The sequence below is a fragment of the Podarcis tiliguerta genome (assembly GCF_965153285.1).
Source record: "Podarcis tiliguerta genome assembly, chromosome: 2".
NCBI lineage: Eukaryota > Metazoa > Chordata > Lepidosauria > Squamata > Lacertidae > Podarcis > Podarcis tiliguerta.
The window spans coordinates 62,420,064-62,441,024 of NC_139535.1; the positions used below are offsets into that span (position 1 = coordinate 62,420,064).

The 20,961-nt window shown below is 42.7% G+C and overlaps 1 protein-coding gene across 2 annotated transcripts; it reads right to left on the minus strand.

Annotated features, from left to right (window-relative positions):
* Positions 1-407: 407 nt before the first annotated feature.
* On the minus strand, positions 408-20,800 carry LTC4S (leukotriene C4 synthase). 2 transcript variants are annotated; one of them, XM_083428588.1, is made up of 6 exons: positions 19,413-20,800; positions 12,650-12,721; positions 7,090-7,189; positions 3,255-3,325; positions 1,579-1,660; positions 408-644 (listed from the first exon to the last, which is right to left on the minus strand). In XM_083428588.1, the coding sequence occupies exons 1-6, from the start codon at positions 19,543-19,545 to the stop codon at positions 533-535; spliced, it is 570 nt and encodes a 189-aa protein (XP_083284714.1). In that variant the 5' UTR covers positions 19,546-20,800; the 3' UTR covers positions 408-532. The 2 variants fall into 2 exon arrangements, with proteins under 2 accessions (XP_083284714.1, XP_083284715.1); XM_083428589.1 differs by lacking the exon at positions 19,413-20,800 and adding an exon at positions 15,159-16,628.
* Between the last annotated feature and the right edge of the window lie 161 nt (positions 20,801-20,961).

A 20,961-nucleotide genomic window follows, 5' to 3' on the forward strand; every position in this document is an offset into this window, starting at 1 on the left:
AAGGAAAAGGTTGATAGAAATCCTTAAAGGAGAGGGGAAAGAGAAGACCAAAACAAACTGAAATTCAACAACATCCGATAGACCACAGGTTAGCCCTCACCCTTACCAGATATAGTAAGTGCTTGCTTCATACAGGAATTCACTGAGTTCACAGCTTGGTTATGACAGATAATGTTTAGAAACCATCATGTTGGAGCAGAGTTTCTGAGAGGCAAACTGGGCTGGCCACCTCAGAGCTCACTGATGACTCCCAAAACTTGCTGGCACATACAAATAATTGTTACTCTAAATCTCTCACTCACTCTCTCCTACTAGTTGAAGTTGACCCAATGTCACTTTAATGTAAAAACTGCTGCAACCACAACACAGCTAAGAAAATGTACCATCACAAAATTGCTTTTTTAAAAAAGAAAGCAAGATGTACAATCATTTTAATTTAAAGAAATGAAATGAATGTTGGAAAGTTGAAACCTATGGTGTCATAAGCAGGATAATTTACCAGCAGAAGGGCAGTAGAAGCTGACTCAGAAGCTCACTTCGGGAATAAAAAACGTGGGAGTGGCACAAAATAGACAAGGAGCCCTGTCACAGACAAGCCGATAAGAATGCAAAGAACTCCAGCACTGAGGTACAAGGGGGCGAGTCTGTGGGGAGGAACAAGAACACAAGATGTTAGTTGCTATTAGGATCGGGTGGTCAGTTGGGACACTTATTAAAAGCTTCTCTCGGGTAATGATTTCCATAGTAATATGATAAATAGACTTTGAGACAATGGCAATTAGTCTGAAGGTATAGAAAAGTTTTAGCTCTCACAACCTCATGTGTACCATTTGTTAAATCTGGTTTTAAATCTTTTTCTAATTTCTTTGGCCATTTCTGATGACAACACCAAACAGAATTTCAAGAAATAGAAAGTTTTCCATATAACACAGGATCCTGATGGAACTGGGAACGAAGGAGGACCTGTATGGGATGTAACCATACAGTCACTTACAGGACTTATGAAGCTCCTGTCCAGTGACCCCCTTCCTGTTCTCTTTCCTAAGAAAGTCATCAGTCAAGTCCAAGCCCCACCCCTCCATGATGATTGCAGGTCAATTATCTCCTGACATGGGACATCCTTAAGCAGGGCTGCTTTCCAAAGAGGTTTTGTAAAAAGGCGATCAAGAATGTGAGCCACCTGTGGTTGCTGGAGCAAGGTACTGCTCTCAGTAAAGTGGTCAGTCTGTTTGTGGGGTGTATCATTTCAGGCTGCAGTTGGAGCTCACGGGTTTAAATGCACCTCTGCATCAAGAAACTACAACACATGCCTACACCTAAAAATCTAGATGCCAGGAAAACGGTAATGCCCCCCGATACTTAGTTTTCTATAAGTAAGGAATATGTTTGGTATGGAAGAGCACTCGGCTCTGTATGCCCACCCCCCATCAGTAGCCTGAAGGGATACAAGGTTAGGCTGCCATCAAGACTGCAGATGCCAGCTAATATCCAGAGGTGGCAGACAGGCACTTGCCTATTTGAGAGAGAAGCTGACTGGCACACTGAAAAACACAGAGCATTGTGCTTAGAACAACTCACCTTCCTTGAGCACATCGTGCATATCCACTAAAGTACTGATAGCGAGCAATCAGATAAAGAACCCCACAGCATGCAGCCAAAACTATAGGAGGAGACAATCAAAGTAGTTATTATGGAAAGACTCGGGAAGATTGACCCTATTTTCAAACAAAATACCCATCAAAAGCTTACGCTTACAGTTCCTGCTCTTAAGCACTACGCTACAGCAACTCACAAGATACATCCAAGCACACAAAGTTCTGCAGAAGTCCACATTCATCAGTTATTTGGAGAAGGGAACCAAAGCAAAGCAGGAGTCTAAGGTCACAACAGCCCCTGCATTAGCCTTGCCTTAATAGTGAAAACAACTATTTACCACACCATCACTACTTGAAAGCATCTTGTGCTATTGTGCCACATTAAATTTGTCAGTGTTTTAAGTTGCCACAGGATTCTTGTTTTTGCTGTGACTTAAGCCTTAAAATAAGCCTTTGAGGTCTTCTAAATCAATCAGCACCAACTTGGAAGGTCATAGCACCTCCCAGCTAGAGGTCAGAGGAGAAGGATTCTACTTAGCCCTCCCCCTGACAGCAGTGACTTTCCTGGAATCATAGAATCATAGAGTTGGAAGAGACCACAAGGGTCATCGAGTCCAACCCCCTGCCAAGCAGGAAACACCATCAGAGCACTCCTGACAACTTTAAACACAACTTTAAAGATTTCCCCCCTAGGCTCTGGAATTACCATGCTACCACAACCAAAGGGAATTTGGGGAGTAAAGGACTTGCTATGTGGATTGGGCCATTATGTCACATGCTACACAAAACATTTTCAAGAAGTGGCTCAAATGAGCATTTGTTTTCACCCTTTCACAAACTTGCAAGCAAAACTGAGGGTAAAAACATGTTAGAGTGGCTTCACACATTACATGTGGCAGAAACAACTGCTGTAGTTTCACCACTGCTTCCTGCAGCAAGCAAGTCAAGTACAGACAGGATACTGACATCTTAAACCCCCTGTGTGCCTGTATCTCTGATTGGGTCCTGACTTACAGGTTATATTAGTCACACTTTGCAGTGAAAGACACTTGCAGCAATCATGTTTACCATGAATGTGTGCAAGCGACAGTGTGTGTGTGTGTGTGTGTGTGTGTGTGTGTGTAAGTGAGAGAGAGCGCATGTGTCTGCACATGAGAGACATAAAACATCTATGTGCAGGCAACAGCCAACATCAGCCCAGTGGAATGAGGCCCCTGAGTGGCCACCCATCACATGTGATCTTCAGAAGCAAAATAAGTTGCCCACTTCTAACCTGAAGCATGAAGCCACCTCATTTAAAGAGCAGAACCCTTGCTTTGAACCCTTTGCTCAAAATATGCAATAATGTTAGCATAGGATGAAATCCAACAGAACACTTAAGTGTCTTGTTCCACCAGCACAATGATTTCTACTTGCCCAAGAGAAAGTTCTCCCTCTCTCCTACTCCCACACCAGACAGGGAAGAGGGGCGGGGGGAAGTCCCATTGCACAAGCAGAACTCTTGCACTGACATGACACGGCAGCTGAGTGCCACCCTATGATGCAGCAACAAACATCATTTGGCAGCTGCGTAAGTAGCGCAGCGGCAGCAGCTTAGCTGACAAAAACGTTTTATGCTTTTCACATTAAGAGTTTTATGAATTAAGGTTTGCTTTTTACCTTGATGGGAAAAGACTCCAGCCACCCACAAGAGTGAAAGAAATATTGGGAAGTATTCGGTGCAATTTGCTCTAAACAAAACAAAGAAGAAAATTAATTAATCTGTAGTTTGGGGGTGGGGAGATGACACACAACGATTACAGAGGCTTAGACCCTGGATAATATCCCACCTAACCAGCTTATTTAATGACTGGATTTATCATGAAGCACCCCACACTGGGCACACTATCCTTATCTCCAACCCGCAACACTATGGTCTAGTTCACACTGCAGAGAATGGACCAGTGTCTGGGCTGTACCACTTTAAGACATTTTACATGACTGAATGTCCCTGCAAAGAAAACTCTTCCCTGAGATGAGGGTGTCAGAGAGAAGGCTGGAATAGAACCTTTCTCTCCTGACCTCTAGCTAGAAGGTGAAAGTTAGTACCAGTTCATTTGGAATATCTAAAAGGCTTATCTTAATGCTTCCTTGACATTTCATGAGGCAAATGCAAGGCTCTGACATGCTCAAACACTGCCATGAACATGACAAGGGAGAAGAATCCAGGTACTATCTGATTGTGGCCATACTACTCTGGTACTTGGCAGGTGAGGAACGGCAGCAAGGAACTCCTGTTGAATGCAGAGAATCTTAAGATTTTCGTTAAAAAGGAACAAAGAAGTTGATTCTATTGCTGAGAGATACTGAAAATACAGGGGAAATTTTGTGCTGTGTAATTCACTATGCTTATATACTGCCATCAGTGTGCCTTGTGTTACGATTAAGGAAAAAAACCTCAGTGGGCTCGCATTCAAAAATTCAACAAACGGGAGACAAGGGAGGAACTGGGTGGGGGTAGCAAAGGAGACCGATAACAAGGGACACATAGGCAACTCCATACAGCAATGCACATACTTAGGCTTAGATGCAGTTTGGTCAAAGGAGGTTGTGCCAAAGCATTCATGGAAAAGGAGAGGTGAAATTTGAAGGAACAGCTGGCACCCTACAAGTGTTCTAAGAGGCAGCTTGAAGCACACACAGGGCAGCAAGGGGGAAAGGGTAGAGTCATTTGAGAGAAGAAGAGCTTCAGAGGTAAGAAGAGTGGAGGTTGTGAATGGAGAACTTCAGAGCAGCCAAGAAAAAGCATAGGTCCCAATGCTGGGGGGGACGGGACGGGACGGGGCTCTACTTCCTCCATTCCCAGAAGTTTGTACTGATGCATACTCTCTCTGCTCTCTGTTCTGTAACCAGTTACTGATCCAAAAGAGGAACTTGCTTATTGTTCTGTGACTGCTAAGCTGAATGGGGGAGTCTTTTTGAAAGTCTTATGTATGCTGTGCTGACTGGATCACTTCTGCCTGTATACTTGCCACTCTCAAGGAACTCTGAAAGGTTAGCGTGATGGGATGAAAGAAAAGAGGCGGGGGCAAGGTCTGCTTGAAGGCTTTCAAGAGAAAGGATGAAGAGGTCACGCTGGATGTAAGAGCAAACAGGAAGTCAAGAGGGAAGAGATCTAAGCAGTGGTATCATGGAACTGCAGCATTAACAGAGGTGGACATATTTGCCATTGGAGAGCTGAATAAAGAATAAGGGGACTGCGATGGGAGAACAACACGAGGTTTATTTAATCATTTTAAATCTCACACTGTGGCTCAACGGAGCCCATGGGACAAGTCACTGCAGAAATATGAGACAGTCCCAACAAAAAATATATAAAATAGAACATATAATTAAAATGAAATAGCTATTAAAATTCATTAGAAACCATTCAAAACAGCAGGACAATAAAACAAAATCTGATTAGCCACCATCTCTAAACAGTCTCTTAAGGTACATTACAGAGCAGAAATCTCAGAGTATAGGTGCCACCACTCACAAGGCCCTGCAGGCCCTGTCCCTTATTTCAGTCAGCCAGATCTCGGATAAGGTTGGCATGTGGGAATGGGCACTTGTTTCCCCAATGTATTCTAGAGTTTAGGTCATTTCAGGTTTGAAATTGCCCAGAAAAAAGATATTGTGCCAATGAACTTATCTTGGCCCAGGTAGTATCTGCTTCCTCTGCACTGTATCCATCAGAGAGACATACTAGCACACTTTGAACTGACTGAAGTTTCAATTCAGTCTTCAGAAAGACAGGCCGATGTAAAGTTATGTTACAGTAGTCCAATCTGGTGATTACCAGTACACACATCAATCATTAAAAGTCTGAATAGGATACAGCTGGACACAGTAGAGCCCATTTAATTTTAAATGACACACATGTGTGTCTGTTTATGAACAGATGCGGGTGGACTGATGCTTATTTTTAGAATGGCAAAGTCTGCAGGCGGCTACATTCAGCTGAGAGGCAAATTACATATTATACTGCAGCTGTGTACAATAAAGGCCCATGGTCCTCTTTGCTCTCATAAAACTCCCACTGGAGAGAAAATTTGCATTGGCGAGGTGAAAGCTACTTTGCTTTTCCTCTGAAAATTGAGGGTAGCAGGTTTTGCCCACAACTGTGTTCCAGGTACATGTTTACTTCACAAAAATGGGTCTGGAACCTGGGGGGAGGGTTTAGAGGGAAAGGGAAACATCCAATAAGGGAAAGGTGAAGCCCTCCATTTCTCCCTGTCCTTTGTTCAAAGCAAATTGTTCCCTCCTACCTTGAACTTTGAAGATACGGGGCTGTCAATGTGAAGTACAGATTGCTCTTAAGCAGTTATCATTTCAGTGTAAAAACATCAGCATCTTCTCTGATGGAACTTACCTGCCCCCCCCCCATATATTTTGTGACTTCCCATGTGGACACAAGGGTATATGACAATCACTGTTAAGTCTATGGCAAGCTTTACTACCTTTAAAATGAATGTGTTAATTGGAACCCCCTTTTTTCATACATTGAATGCAGACTGTCACGATGTCTTTGCAGAATTCTAAAAGCAATTTTAGCATCTCCTTTGAAAGTGTCAGTTAGAAACCAGAGTAGGTGGTCAAGTGAGCTGTGCAGAGGTGAGTGGGTAGGAATTCTTTGCTAAGCAGAGCCTCTCAGTCACAGCTTGCTCTTCCCTGCCATCAGAATTCAGCTGCACGCTGGCCAAAATGCTGCCCAAGGGACAAAATCACAAGGGCCACGAAATCACTTCAATGCTAAACATTCACTGAACTGCCAAAAACTCAAGACTATTTGTTCCACAAATGTTGCAATGTATGGAAGGTCTGGTGTTCAAACTCAGTGAACTTGTAGTCACATCACACAGACATGAAGCCAGTGAGTATAATACACAGTTGTTACACAACTACGGCAAGAAGTAGTATATGAAGAGTCTGAAGAGCAAAGTGTATGTGGTTGCACCTCATCTGTGCCAACAAGCATGTCAGAGTCTCTTAAACTGGTCAAAGGTTTCATCAAAATGTCTTTGCCTGTTCTCACATTGGCCAACCACATGCCCGTGGGAAACCCCCAAACAAGACCACAGCATCTCCTGTTGATGCAACTCTCTTCTAAGAATTTTTCAAACGCAACCTTTGGAGATGATGCATTGCCAGTCTATGCAGCCCGTTGGAGAGACTGAAATGGGGGCGGAGGAAATATGTGGTTGGTTAATACCCTGATCACATAAAATGTGTATGCAGAATTACAGCTGCTGTTGCCAATAGAAGTTGGTTCTAACTATGGTTTAGGAACTAAGTAGATGACTGTATGGTAACCAATGTCACCACGAGACTGGAAGTATGCCATTGGGAGATATGTCTACTTGGAGTAATCTAGATTCACATCTCCAGGGGTGGGAAGCTGAGATAAAATTAAATTATAGAGAGGGGTGGCATGGAAGGGAAAGGAAGGGAAGGAGGAAGCAGGTTAACTTACTGAGCTCTGAAGATCCTTTCAAATTCTGGTGGACCTGAAGTCACAGGAGGAGAGACTTTGCACTTCCGCCGAACGTAGATCACCTGCATGGCAAAATAGGCTGGATGGGAAGGAAAACAAGGAGGAAAGAGAAGCCAGTTATTTCACCCAATGAAGCACAATGGGTTCTCTATTGTTTTTTAAATTATGTTTATTACACTAAATAACAACCAATAGCAGCTAGTTGCACAATAGAGGATGAGCAGTATGCCCATAGTTTGCTCATCTGCACTAGCAAGCACCATTCACATTTCACTTGCAAGAGTAATAAATGAAAGTCTCATTCATTACAGAATCATCCATTTGCAAACTAACCTTTAGTCTCATTATCCTGTCTTGCCTTCCTCTCAACAGCAATAAAGGTGCCTGAAAAATTCTAAAATTGTGCAGCCAAAAACCTACAATTCTCAGCAAGAGGCTTAAACTGTGCAATCTGAGCAGATTTATGTTGTTGATTAGTGTGCATACTTCATTTTGGGTTCACAGTTTTGTTTTGGGTTGCTTTGAAACACTTGATATCAAGGGAATAAGTGTAAAGGCGCTAAAACAGAAATGGGTATAGATCCTGCATGAAGACCCATAACTAAGAGGAGGAGCCATTGTAGCCTGTGGCAGAAAACAAACAGGAGGGACAGACACCTTGTGGCACCTAAAAAACGTTTCCTTTCTTTAATGTATACCACTTTTTATCACAAGTGATGGCAAAGCGGGGTTGCATTAAAAAATAAAGTATAATTACAAGACACAATTAAGATAGCAGTAAAATATCAACAACCTCATTATCAATAGTAAAACCACAAAATCAGAACTATAAAACAAAAGTAGACTCAAGGTTCAAAAACAGGCTAACAAGTGCCACCAAAAACTAGGAAAAGAAACAAGTAAAATTTCCATTGAACAGGGAGGTCCACTTCTTCAGATGCATGCAGTTGTAAAACCTTTACCTGCCCACAGGTAAAGGTTGGAGTTCAGTGGCAGTAAAATGCAAAAAGATAGCCTGCCAACTGAAGATTATGTTTCATGTACCTGACAAAGTGGATTCAAGGCTAGAAAAGAGTTATCCCAGGGATTGGGAACTTGCGGCCCTCCAGATGTTGCTGAACTACAACTCCCATCATTCCAGACCACTGGCCATGCCAAGTGAAGATGATGGGAGCTGGAGTCCAAGAACATCTTGTGCCACAGCTTCTCCATCCCGAGCTTGTGCCACAATTAATCTGTTAGACTTCAAGGAGCCACAAAACTCTGTTGTTTTGGTCCCTATTACCCAAACCATTTTCACATTTTTAAACATTTAATTGAAACAGCCTGTACATTTTCCCCCAGCAGTGAAAGCTAGAAAAATTACAACATTTAAATTAACATTTTGATTTCACTCCATCTACCCTAATCAAGAGGTGAAAACCTGAGATATAAACTTGATTATTAAGAAAAATGGTTGACTGTATAACATCTCCCTCTCCCTTTTTATCTTCATTAATGGAAATGGCACCGTCATCAGATCAGTTATTGAATGACAGTCTCTAGCAGGCTTCCTCAACCTCAGCCCTCCAGATGTTTTGAGACTACAATTCCCATCATCCCTGACCACTAGTCCTGCTAGCTACGGATCATGATGTTGTAGGGCAAAAGCATCTGGAGGGCCGAGGTTGAGGATGCCTGGTTTCTAGTAAGGAGTGAAATTATAATTCAGCAGCCCCTCAAGATCACTGAATTAAGCAGAGAATCAAGCCAATGAGGCCATCGCTTCTTAGAAACACAACTGCACAGATTTGCTCCCAGCTGCCCTTAGCCTAGCATTGTGGCTTAACACGAGAAGGCCAATAAAATCAAGACCTGAGTCCTGCACTGTGAAGTGACAACCAGCCATGCTCTCCCAAGATACCCATTCCATCTCCTGCCCACCCACTCCCTGCATTTTCCATTTCTCTACCAACATAGACAAAGAATTGTATGGTCTCTGGGAATGCTCAGTCCGCATTGCACTGTCAAGTGACAACCATGGAGGGCAGTCAAGATATTATGACTGGAGAACTAGGGGGCTAAAGGGCTGAATGTATCTAATAGTGAAAACTTTAACAGCAATTGCTATACACCCTGGTACTTCGCTTTTGGAAAAAAAGATGCGAGAGCTCAACCCTGGCCAGGGAAAGGGGACAAGGACGGACTGATGGACACACACCCTACTCTGAATTGGAAGGTCTTCTTTTTTTATTTGAATATTTAATTGGGTATGTGTATGGCCTGCACCAGAACCTCTAAGCAGCTTACGAAAACACAGAGAATCACAAATAGAAAAGTTAATACACATGATTATATCTCAAAAACAACCACCAAGCCCCTCTGTTAAACAAAATCCCCCAATGATTTTGCTCCCTTCTCCATGACCTCCATCTCAGTGCTGACTGCTTTCTTTTAAGTGCTTAGGAACTGTGCCCTTGCAGCACAACATCTTGACAGCGGGGCGGGCACTGAATCAATTTCTCCTAGATTATCTTAATTTTATGTCCTTTTTTTACTCCAGCACTCTGCCTCTTATATTCAGATTCAGTCTTCCTCTCCCAAACATCTCTTGGTAATGCTTAGCTCATTTCTCTGGCCACTTTCATCTCTTCCATCATCATCTCCTCAGGCTTTTAGTGTGACTTTTATTCATGCGCCTGCTCCAGCCTTTTTATCTTACTTGCATGCTCTAGACATTCTTTACAAATGACTTCTTCACTTTGTGCCTACTCTCGCTCCTTTTTCTCCACTGTGTCTTTCAGCTCCCCTTTCCCAATTTGACTCCTCAATCTCTCAGCTCTCTTATTTTTCCACATAACTTGCATGTCTCATTCATATCGCTGCATGCCGCCCTAATCTCTAAGCGGTGTGAAATTCGAGGGGTTAAAGGTGCTTACCTTTGTTTTTCCTTTGAAATGAGGGACTCTGGAGACTGTGGTGTCTTTATGATAGAAGGCTTATTTACACATATATACAACCTGAGCCTACAATGGAGGGGTTCACAGCATTATCACCCCAAGAGGATCTTGCTTCCCTCAAAGCCACAGCCTTGGATTCCAACAGAAATCAGGCATGGCTATGTCTCCCAGATGCACCACCTGCTAGCATCTAGCTTCTAGTTCACATAATTCAACTCTCATCTCTGGCCTTTGTCTTTCTAACTATGACTTCCTTTGTCACCTTAATGGCCCATGCTTAGAGGACCATTACCTTACCAGGAAAGTAGCCTAGCTGTTTCAGGAACTGAATAAACCAATATTTATTAACTGTGAGCACCTTTAAGGAATACTTTAGTTGCTGCAGAAAGCACTCTATAAGACCTGCATTCCTCAGCTCACTTTCATGTTTCTCTGCCTCCACCCCCACTGACTTATTCCAGAAAAGAAAGGGAGAGATTTATTAATTGACTAAGGATGTCAGGCTTTAACGGGAAAGCTAAAAGATAGAAAATATGACTCATATTAGCCTGGGTACTGCCTTTCCAAGGTAAAGATAAGATTGCTCTGGCTTCCTGCACAAGCACTTAATTATTTTTGTTTTTGTGGGGAGGGAGCGTTGTGGTCTAAACCACAGAGCCTAGGGCTTGCCAATCAGAAGGTCGGTGGTTCGAATCCCCGCGATGGGGTGAGTTCCTGTTGCTCGGCCCCAGCTCCTGCCCACCTAGCAGTTCGAAAGCACGTCAAAGTGCAAGTAGATAAATAGGTACCGCTCTGACGGGAAGGTAATCAGCGTTTCCGTGAGCTGCTCTGGTTTGCCAGAAGCGCCTTAGTCAAGCTGCCCACATGACCCGGAAGCTGTACACGGGCTACCTCGGCCAAAAAAGCGAGATGAGCATCGCAACCCCAGAGTCGTTCGCGACTGGACCTAACGGTCAGGGGTCCCTTTACCTTTTAGGCATGTGTACAGTTCCTTACACAGTCATAGCCATGCATACATTGGAGGTATCAGCAAATGCAGAGGAACCCCAAAGTTTGCAGAAGTACCACAAAAGAAAAAAAAATCTTGAGGGAAGAAACCCAGGAGCAGCCCAGTGAGGTACTGACTCGACTGTTTGGGGGGCGGGGATGGAAAACCAGAGTAGCACAGGGGAGACATGCCTGATGGACTGGAACAAGGAATGGCAGGGCCTCCACAAATTCTGTTAGTTGGGGCTGGCCCACCCCTGAGGCAAGGTGAGGCAACCACCTCAAGTGGCAGGATCCACAGGGGCAGCTGATCCCCATGTTGCTTCTTGCTGATGTACATACTCAGTCACCCCTTCTTTCCTAGCTGGGAGGTGGGGCACCACTTTGTGGTTTGCCTGAGGTGCCAAAATATCTTACTTACTACAATTAGGATCAGTCTTAAATGACACACACTGTTGATTTGCCATCAGGTTTCCATCAAGTCGATTATTTTCTACAATTCTATTTTTAATACTCAAACCTGGTTCCTAAAAATATGCTAAGACAACTGAAATAAAACAAAGTAACAAAAAACAGGCAGTTTACTCACATGAACTGCATGATGTGGGGCTCATCAGCTCCTGTGAGATTATAGTCTCCTCTTTGGGGGGGGGGGGCCCTACAACCTACAGTTTTACTTTTGTTGTAAGGAGAATCATAAACTCATGAAAGTTTGCTCTGTATGTTATCCCCTCATATGAAGACCCCACTTGTATGAACAGGTGTTTTTTTCAAAAGGGTAAGACAGTTCCCAGCATATCACCAGAACAGACTTTCAGATATTATACATCAGCACACAATAAACACACCACTCTAGCTGACATATTTAATTGGCCAAGCTGTCAATTTAGGAATTAAAAACAAATCTCACTGTCAGTTTATACCACAACTAAAGGGTTGGGGTTTTTTGTTTTTTTGGGGGGAACAGGCTGCTATCTATCAAATCCACATTAAAGTCTCTTTATATTGTTGCCAGATTTGAATGGTCTTGATCATTATTCTTTCCCCTGCTCATTATGCAAAAAGAATAAAGTTTATTTGAGTGCCTTTTTATGTATTAATCTGCCGTTGCATATGAAATTGCTAGGATGCAACAGGGACACTTTACATTCCATGTACCTCACTTTATGCAGTATTTTGTTCTAACTCCTGGAGACAGAGATTTAAACAAGTATCTTGTTACTATACTACTCAAGGTTTCCCATGAGAGAAGCCTAAATTCCCTAACAAATTATCCCTTTGATTTAGTTCAGTTAATCTTGACCCTTCTTACAATTTTGTTTCTTCAGGCAATTGTTGGCATTCTAATGAACAAATGTTTTAAAAAGTTGTTTACACCATTATCAACACTGCAAGTATGGCTTTACAATCCAGTTTACATTCTCTGCCGCTCTAAAATATAAGGCAAGAGTTGCAAGTCAATTATCTTTTTAGACTTTAAAGTTCATCTTTTTCTCCCAACAGCTACATCAGTGGTACATTTTTCCCCATTTAACTTGAGAGATCTTATTTGGCTTATATTGCCTAAAAAGAGATATTAAACTTGTCTCTAATAGTAGTGGCATGTTCCTTACCTTGTTCCAAGACTCCCAGGACAGTAACAGTGGCCAGCAAGGCTATCTGATGCAGCATGCTGGATCTTGATACTGCGAGACAAAAGCGAGACAGCTACAAAGCTACACAGACTTTGAAGCTATGACTTTTCTGCTCCTTAATATATGCCCACAGTGGCTGTCAATATAATCAGACAGCACAACCCTCCATTTCCTCTTCCAAAGGGCTGGTTAGTTAACTCACTGCTTGCTGGATGGTTTTGACTGGATCCCATCAACAGTGGTACTATTGAAACAGTCTGAGCTTCATTTACGGTACCTTTTCAATAGTCTATTGTTAAGATGTGGGCACTGAATACCTAGCCTTTTACAATAAGCACTATATGCACCACTTCAGCCATGGTATGATAGGAATTAGTGATATTTTCTTTTCTTTTCTTTTAAATGTCATTCAGTTTTGAGGCTAAAGATTTCTTTTTGGACATTTACTTGCTCACTAGTGAAATACTGAACCAATGTGACAGCAGATGACCACTTCAATGACCAACCTTTGTTTTCTTGCTAGCTAAAGCAATGGAAATTAGAAACCGTGTGCTTTCGGAGTAAAGCAAAAACACAGCATATACACATTTGATTAAGCAGATATAGTCACACTGCTTCCTTCCTATGAGTGACTTGCGAACAGGTGAGAATGAGTGACATCTTGTGAGCACAGGTGCATTTACACAGTTTAATCCAATTTGCCCTCTGGACAGTCATCTCGGATTGACTCACATCCCAAAGTTGGTTAGGTCTTCCTTTTCCAATTATACTGGCTGTGCCTGTATATCCAAGGTTTTTAGGTATGCAAGGTTTTTCTTAAAAAGTCAAGAAAGCTTATTTCCTGGTCCAGGCCATAATGGGCCTGTTTCTTTTCCCTTCCTGATCACTTTGTCTGAAAGGCAGCATTGGCTGCTGGGCCCATTTCATGTCTTATGGGGCCTTGGGCAGTACCTTCTGGTGGCAATGACAGGCAGAAGCAACAGTGCCCCAACTACTGCTCTGAGCAATATTAGGCAGTCACCACCATAAATGCCCCACAACTGAGAATCCTGTGGCCCTCCAAATGTTCTTGGACTCCAACTCCTATTTGTCCTAGCCAGCATCCCTGCTCTGCCCACCAGTGAACTACTGGGTTCCCTTCAAGGTGTTAGCATCAGTGTATCAAGTCCTAATTGGCTTGGAACCAGAGTGCTTAAAAAAGCCCCTCCATCAATATCAACCATCTTGGGACCTACAATCAACAGGAAAAGCTCTGCTTGTGCTGCCTGCTTTGTGGAGGAAACAGTGGATCAGCAGGTTTGCTCGTTGCCACTTTGGGCCATCTTCCTTATCATTGCTCTGCTCCTCCTGCATCCTAATTTGGGTCTTGGCAGAAGCAGCAGGAGTGGATTTCCAGGCTAGACAGGAGGAGGAAGGTGGTGAGCAGTGGTCCCAACCAGGCAGATTGGGGATATGGCCTTCTACTGCACATGGGGTACTTCAATCAGCGCTTCATTGGCTAGAGCCTCAATGCACTTATTCAGCTTGATGTTGACAGTTTCACCAAAAAGGTACTTGTGCTCCTTTGAACTTTGCTGTCCTGGCCCTGAGGCTCAAATGTAAAGGCAGTAGAATTGCACTGGATGTGAAATGTGGCACATCTCTTTGCTTGAGGGAGGAAAAATCTGAAAGCTGTAAGCTTCCTGGAACCTATAGCCCAAGATCACTATGATAAGAAACAGCTTTGTACGCCTGGGAGAAAGGCAAACAAAGTGCTGCTACTCAAGAGGAAGCTTCTTCTTACCCTTTTTCTTGCAGAACAGGTGGCCATCACATGCTCTCTCGATTTTATTTCCAGAGGACCATCTCCCCACACCTAGTTGCCAGAGGTGTCGTGGGACTGTGGGTCCAGGTGATCAGGAATCAATACCTTCCACAGCCTTGATATGTCTGTTTTGTAGTTGCACCCATTCTCCTGTATGGCCTTCCTCAACTACTCCTTGAACGTCACCCAGGACTGTACCTTGTGAAGCATGTGGGGTGATTGGGTTGTCAGGTTTGCTTCCTAGCGGTTCTTCTGTTTATTTAAAGTATTTATAAACCATCCTTCCTCCAAAGGAATTCAGGGCAATGTACATCAAACAAAAAAATTGTAATACTAAAAAGAAATAGCAGAAACTCATTAAAACACCAATTCAAATATTCTTGCTGAGGATTAAATGTCCTCTACAAAACTATGGAAAAATAGAAATGTATTCAGTTGACATCTTTAGGCCAACAATAATGGCATACATTTGTAGGAGTCCTACCAAGGAGGCCTTTCTATATACAACCACCCTCCCCAAAATCCAAGTGGGGACTACAAGAAGAACTGCTGCCACCTGATTTTAAGGAGCAATTTACCTGGTAATGGAAGAGGCACTCCTGCAGGTATTTGGGTCCCAAGCTATTTAGGGCTTTGTGAACCATTGTTAATACCTTGATGCAAACTCAACTGCACATCTCCCACCTGCTCAATGGACATGGAGATTGCCCTGGGGAGGGGAACCTAGAAGAATGCGTAGTTGCTGTTGATGTGTTCTGCTTCTCTTATTTTGCAGCAGTCGCCTGTAGTGTAGACAGATACTGCATGGAATGTAGTAGCAACCTTTGAACATCCTCCATCTCTCCCCAACCACACAATCACTTTGCAGTACTTGCTGTTGAGAAGGTATTTGCCATTGTCATTTAAGTTGGGCTCTCATACAAAGAAGGACACTTGCCAGCCATGCTTGCTGTGCTCCCTAATTTGTCAGCATCTAGCGTGGCCGCAGCTGTAGGGGCCACCTTGATGTGAAGAAGTGGATGTGACATTACTTTATTATTGCCAGAAGAAAAGGAAGTGGCCTTCATAGTTGTGGCAGTGGTGGTTTGTGGCTGCTTCAGAAGGAAATTGTTTTCCAGAACAAGGTGCTTGAGCCAGTGTGGTGTAGTGGTTAAGAGTGGTAGACTCGTAATCTGGTGAACCGGGTTCGGGTCTCCGCTCTTCCACATGCAGCTGCTGGGTGACCTTGGGCCAGTCACACTTCTCTGAAGTCTCTCAGCCCCACTCACCTCACAGAGTGTTTGTTGTGGTGGAGGAAGGGAAAGGAGAATGTTAGCCGCTTTGAGACTCCTTCAGGTAGTGATAAAGCGGGATATCAAATCCAAACTCTTCTGCTGTAGAAGATACTGTTCTGTTGTTTTCTGAGTTTTAGATACAACTGGATGTAGAATAGCAGCAGACATTATCTCAATCAGGAACACTTCAACCATGGCTGATGCCACATCCACATCAAGTGGCTCTTCTAGATCCTCACCTCAAATTTAGTGGAGACTGATTAGAATGTTTCAACCATTCATCTACTGCCCTTACAGCCCTCCTTTTATTGCAGAACACTGCACAGCTTCAGATGCTGTGCTTGATGCTAGTGGAGTATGGCTGCTGTGGTCTTCTTATTCAGGAGGACACCACTAGTGTAGAAGGGGAGGAGACTCTTAATGCACCTGCACTTCTCCAATGATGCCCTTATATGCTTCATTGAGATTTTGACTGCGTCAGCAAAAAAGGACAATGAATGATCCAAAAGTTTAACGGATATATTTTCAGTATAAACACACTTCTGTTGTGATTCCTGCAGTGCTGGGCTTGACCATGTCATCTTGGTGGCTGAGTCATAGTCCAAATGTCACCACCCATGACTTCAAAAAGGACTGGATGCAAATACCTGGGAAATAATGTGTGGTTCTTTTTGAAAATTTGGGATAACTCCCATTGAACATGCTGGAACCTAATGGTGTGACTGAGCTGGGCAGGGGTAGAGGGCATCACTATTGTCGATCCCTGAAGATAAAGACTGTTCATACATCTCCATTTCTCTGCCATCTATAACTTACTTTTTCATATGTTCAAGCAGCCAACAAGATCTCTACCCTTTTCCTGCCATCCCAGGCTGTGCCTCCCAGCCTCCTATCACACTGTCAAGGGGGGGGGGGAATCATTTCCTTTCTATCTACCTCTCCCATTCTGTGTCTTACACACACAGACTCGACTGACCAATGCATAAACATTCTGGATAGTTAAAGACATTGACCTATCAGTACTGCAGCATACATGGTTAAATGAGTCCACCTTGCTGCTGCTGCTGCTCGCCCAAAATAAACATTTCTATCTGGATTCTGGGCTCCAAGAGCTGCACATTGGCATAACTGCCTTGACCTCCAAAATAAAACTTGTGCAACTCTTGCTATTCTCTGCACTACCCCAAACCAGCCTCAGTCCTTCTAAGTAACTCATTTTCTATATCTGCTCCAGCAGCCAAGATTTCCCCCTCACTTCCACCACCTGTTCCGGGCCACACATCAATAGTCATAAGCAAGCTGTTCACAATGCATTTTTCAGGTATTATGAATGCCTTGATAGATTATCACAGTAAGAAAATACTGCACACAGATTGGCAAAATGAGTGCCAAGCACAAGTCAAGCGTTAAAACAAAATCCAGGGAATGCAAATCACAATTCTTATTTGAAAAGGCTTTTTCAAGAGTGGTCTTTGTTTGTGTGCTCTCATGCATGTGCGGAGGAAGGAAATGTAAAAACAAATCATCAGATGGTATTGATGATGCAGGGATAGATTTTCAAATAGCAAATCTGCAGCAGTAAAAAAAAACTGTATTGAAGATTATACTTGAATACAAATCTTCCTTTTTTGAAATGTCTAATGTACTTTCTTAAAATACTTCTTGAAGCTTATAGCAATGTCAAAACTTTAGATATCTCATAGAAATAGGAGGCAATATCAAAATCAGAGTAAACCTATTGATTTAAATAAGTCTGCTCTAAGTATGACTAATACCGGATGTCACCCACTGTATAGTTTAACTGGAGGCAAGTGAAGAACACGAGACTTATTTGAAATATATTTTCATATTAAAATCATCCTGCTCCGTTTCATTTTTTCCCACTAAAGGAGCTGATAAAAAATGGAATTTGCAGATGTATTCAAATTACATTTGCTTAGAAATACAAAAGGAATTAAAAAATGTGTGTGTGAAAAACTGACCCAGTATCCTCCTGAGTTTTAAATCTACTTTAGATTTTTTTTTAACCTATGTTGAAACACATTCCAAAATAATTCTAAAAGTCATGACACCTGCAAGGATTATTCCATTTTTCATAGCTCAATAACTTAAGATGGCAGAAGAGACTAGAGTCAGGCTCTCTGTCCAACACCCTGTAGCCAACTCTACAGCCATGAACTCTAGAGAAACCTGCATGTCTGCTTTTTGGCAAGTGGATCTATGGCAAGTGGGGCTATAAAGTCTCTTCTGAATGCCAAAGGACAAGTTGCTACTCCACAACTTCATGGTGCGATTCTCATGAGGGTCCTTAAGGCATCGCAGCCCAACCTTTCTTAAGATCCTTGCCAGCTCTGTCAGTTTGTGGCCAGTATATTGCACTGCTCTTCCACCACCAGAAAAAGCAGCTCTTTTTAGCATCTTGCACTGCAGTGTTTAAAACCATAAGAGAAACACACAGCTAAAAGTTGAATCTCTACTGGCCTCCTAATTTAATATACAACAGATGGCTGAACAAAGTTTGGAAAATCATTTGGCAAGACCCTAAGTGAGAAACTGGTGCAAAAGGTTATTGATACAGTAAAGAAGCGATGGGAAACCTCATGCCTCTGGGCCAAAATCCAGGCTCCCTATCTGATCCTTAAAGACTCTGCACAGACTCTCTGCTCAGACCATGCTCTTCGCCAGCCATATTCCACCCCACCCCAAAGTGGCTTTGCCTGTTCGGAATGTATCCATCTCTTGGTTGGCTAGATGGAGAGATGGATATGCAGATGTAGAGAAACATCTGACTTCTGAATGGCTGGGATACAGCTTAGAGGTACATCTGTTGCTCCACTCACTTTGGTCTCTGGCCCTACCCACCAGTTGCATACAACCCCTGGTTGCCCAGGAAGGAAGGGGAAATGCCCTATGGATGAAAAAGATTCCTCCGTCCTGTGCTGGAGAATCCAGGTACAAAGTATCTCAAACCAAGGAAGTGTAACCCCAATCCCAAGACCCTGACGCAACCCCAAGATCCCTCTGATTTAGCAGCAGCAAAAAGTGGGAGGAAGTAGACCCTGTTTAAACTTCTCCATCGAGCCCAGCACCCCGATGGGAATGGGAATTGCTGCTTCCCCAGTCAATCAGATCAAACATTTGATGAGCATGGAGGGGGCAAGAACCGCGCCTCCTCTGCTGGTCTGCACAGATCAGCTGAGGAGTGGGAGCTGTGTGTGGCTGGGTCCATTCTGTGTGTGTACATGCAGGTGATGGCATCCATCACTGGCATACAGACCCAGGCGAGTTAAGCAAGGGTGAAAATGGCCCTCAAGCCAAAGGAGGTTAGCAATCCCTTATCTAATAATCGCACATGTCTTTGTAGAGTGACTACAAAGCACACAAGTAAGTATCTTAAACGGAACAGTCTATCCCCCCCCCCCGAGTGATACTGCATTTATTAAGGGTTCAGACTAGAATATGAATATTCTGTAACCACAAAAAAGATTAAAATAGAATCTCAAGCTAAAAGCACAATTGATTTCTGCAAAAGATCTGCACCAGAACTGTGAAAATTGCTGATTCAGCTTGGATGGACTGACAGAAGTCAGAAATACTTCATTTTTGTTCTGATGCAAAACATGATTCTTCAGTTTGAAAGGGGAAACAGATAAAAGTTACTTACCATGCAAAGCGCTGGCTGTTATCATTCTGCGGTCTCTGCATTTGTCATGCGAACCAATAGCCTGCAAAGTTAAGTTTTCTTGGAAAGGAGCAGAAGAACATTTTATGCAACAGAACAACACACAATTGTACATGGGATTTTACTCTAACCTATACACAATAGCAACAACATAGTTAGGACCTCCTCACACATTAACATTTTAGGTGTATAGTAATCCCTCGTTTTATGTGCATTTGAATTATGCAGTTTCAACAATATGCAGTTGAAGGTGGCCTGGTTGAAATTGCACAAGTCAAGTCACAAGCAAGGTTGAGAGCTTAAAGGTTCTTTTTGCAACATGCAACCCCAAGCAGACCTGACACAAAAGAGCATTTAAGCTGCCTACCATGCTTTTGTGTGAGTACTTGGATTTCTCTCTCTCTCTCTGTCTCACCCATTAGCCACAGAGTGGCTCCAAGGGTTTGAGGGTATATGCAATTTTTCATGTATGCATGGAATACTTGAAACTGAGCCTATGCATAAAATGAGGGATTACTGTACTTAATAACTGGGTTCTCCCAGACTTGGTACTATCCATGAAGGTGCAAAGAGCATCAGTGACTAGGAGCGCCTTTTATCAATTCTGGATGATTCACCTGCTGCACCACCATCTTGATAAAGCAGATATTGCCACAATATTTCATCCCCTCATTACAGGCAGACTAGATTACTGATAACACACACTATGTGGGGCTGCTTTTGAAAACTATCTGGAAGCTTCAGCTGGTGAAAAATGCATCTGTCCAGGTGCTTGGAATATTTAATTGTGATTCTGTACTGCTATTGTTATTACTTTTAAAGCTCTAAATGGCTTGGGACCAGGGAGACCCATATGAATTTTCCTGACCTTGAAGACCCAGTGTGAGGGACCACTAGCATGGTCTATCAGGCTGGCAGGTACAAACATTTTACTTTAAGGTGGTCAAATAAATAAAAAGAGGTGGCCCAGTTGTTATGGCACTCCCTCCTGTGGGAAGTGTGCTTATTGCTGTTTGTGAATGTGAAATTACTTTTTCCCATTATTTTATGATGTGAACTGCCTTGAAAGGGCTATATAGCCCTGAAAGGCATTACACAAATGCCTACATAAATAAAACAAGAAGCAAGAATGTAAACAAATATACATCATACGGGTTAACTCTGTAGCAATCCCGGAGTTTGCCTCCTCAAAATGAATGAAATGGCCCTCAAAGAGCTTAGAGCAACACACCACCTTCTTTCCAGTGTGTTAATGTTTTTTTATAACGTTTTCTAGAATGTAACTTGCATGTCTCCCTAGTGAAAAATGATGTTAAGAAAATGCCTGTTTTGCAATTTCCTGTTAAGGTAAGTGAAACCTATATACATATACATATACATATACATATAGACAGATAGATATAGATATATCATTTTGGATGTTTTCCAATATACAAATCTGTTGAACATTTTCATTTCCTCTGTGATTAACAAAACCTAACATTGTATACTGAACGCCTACAAGTGTCAAAAAGGCCAACAATTAAAAATG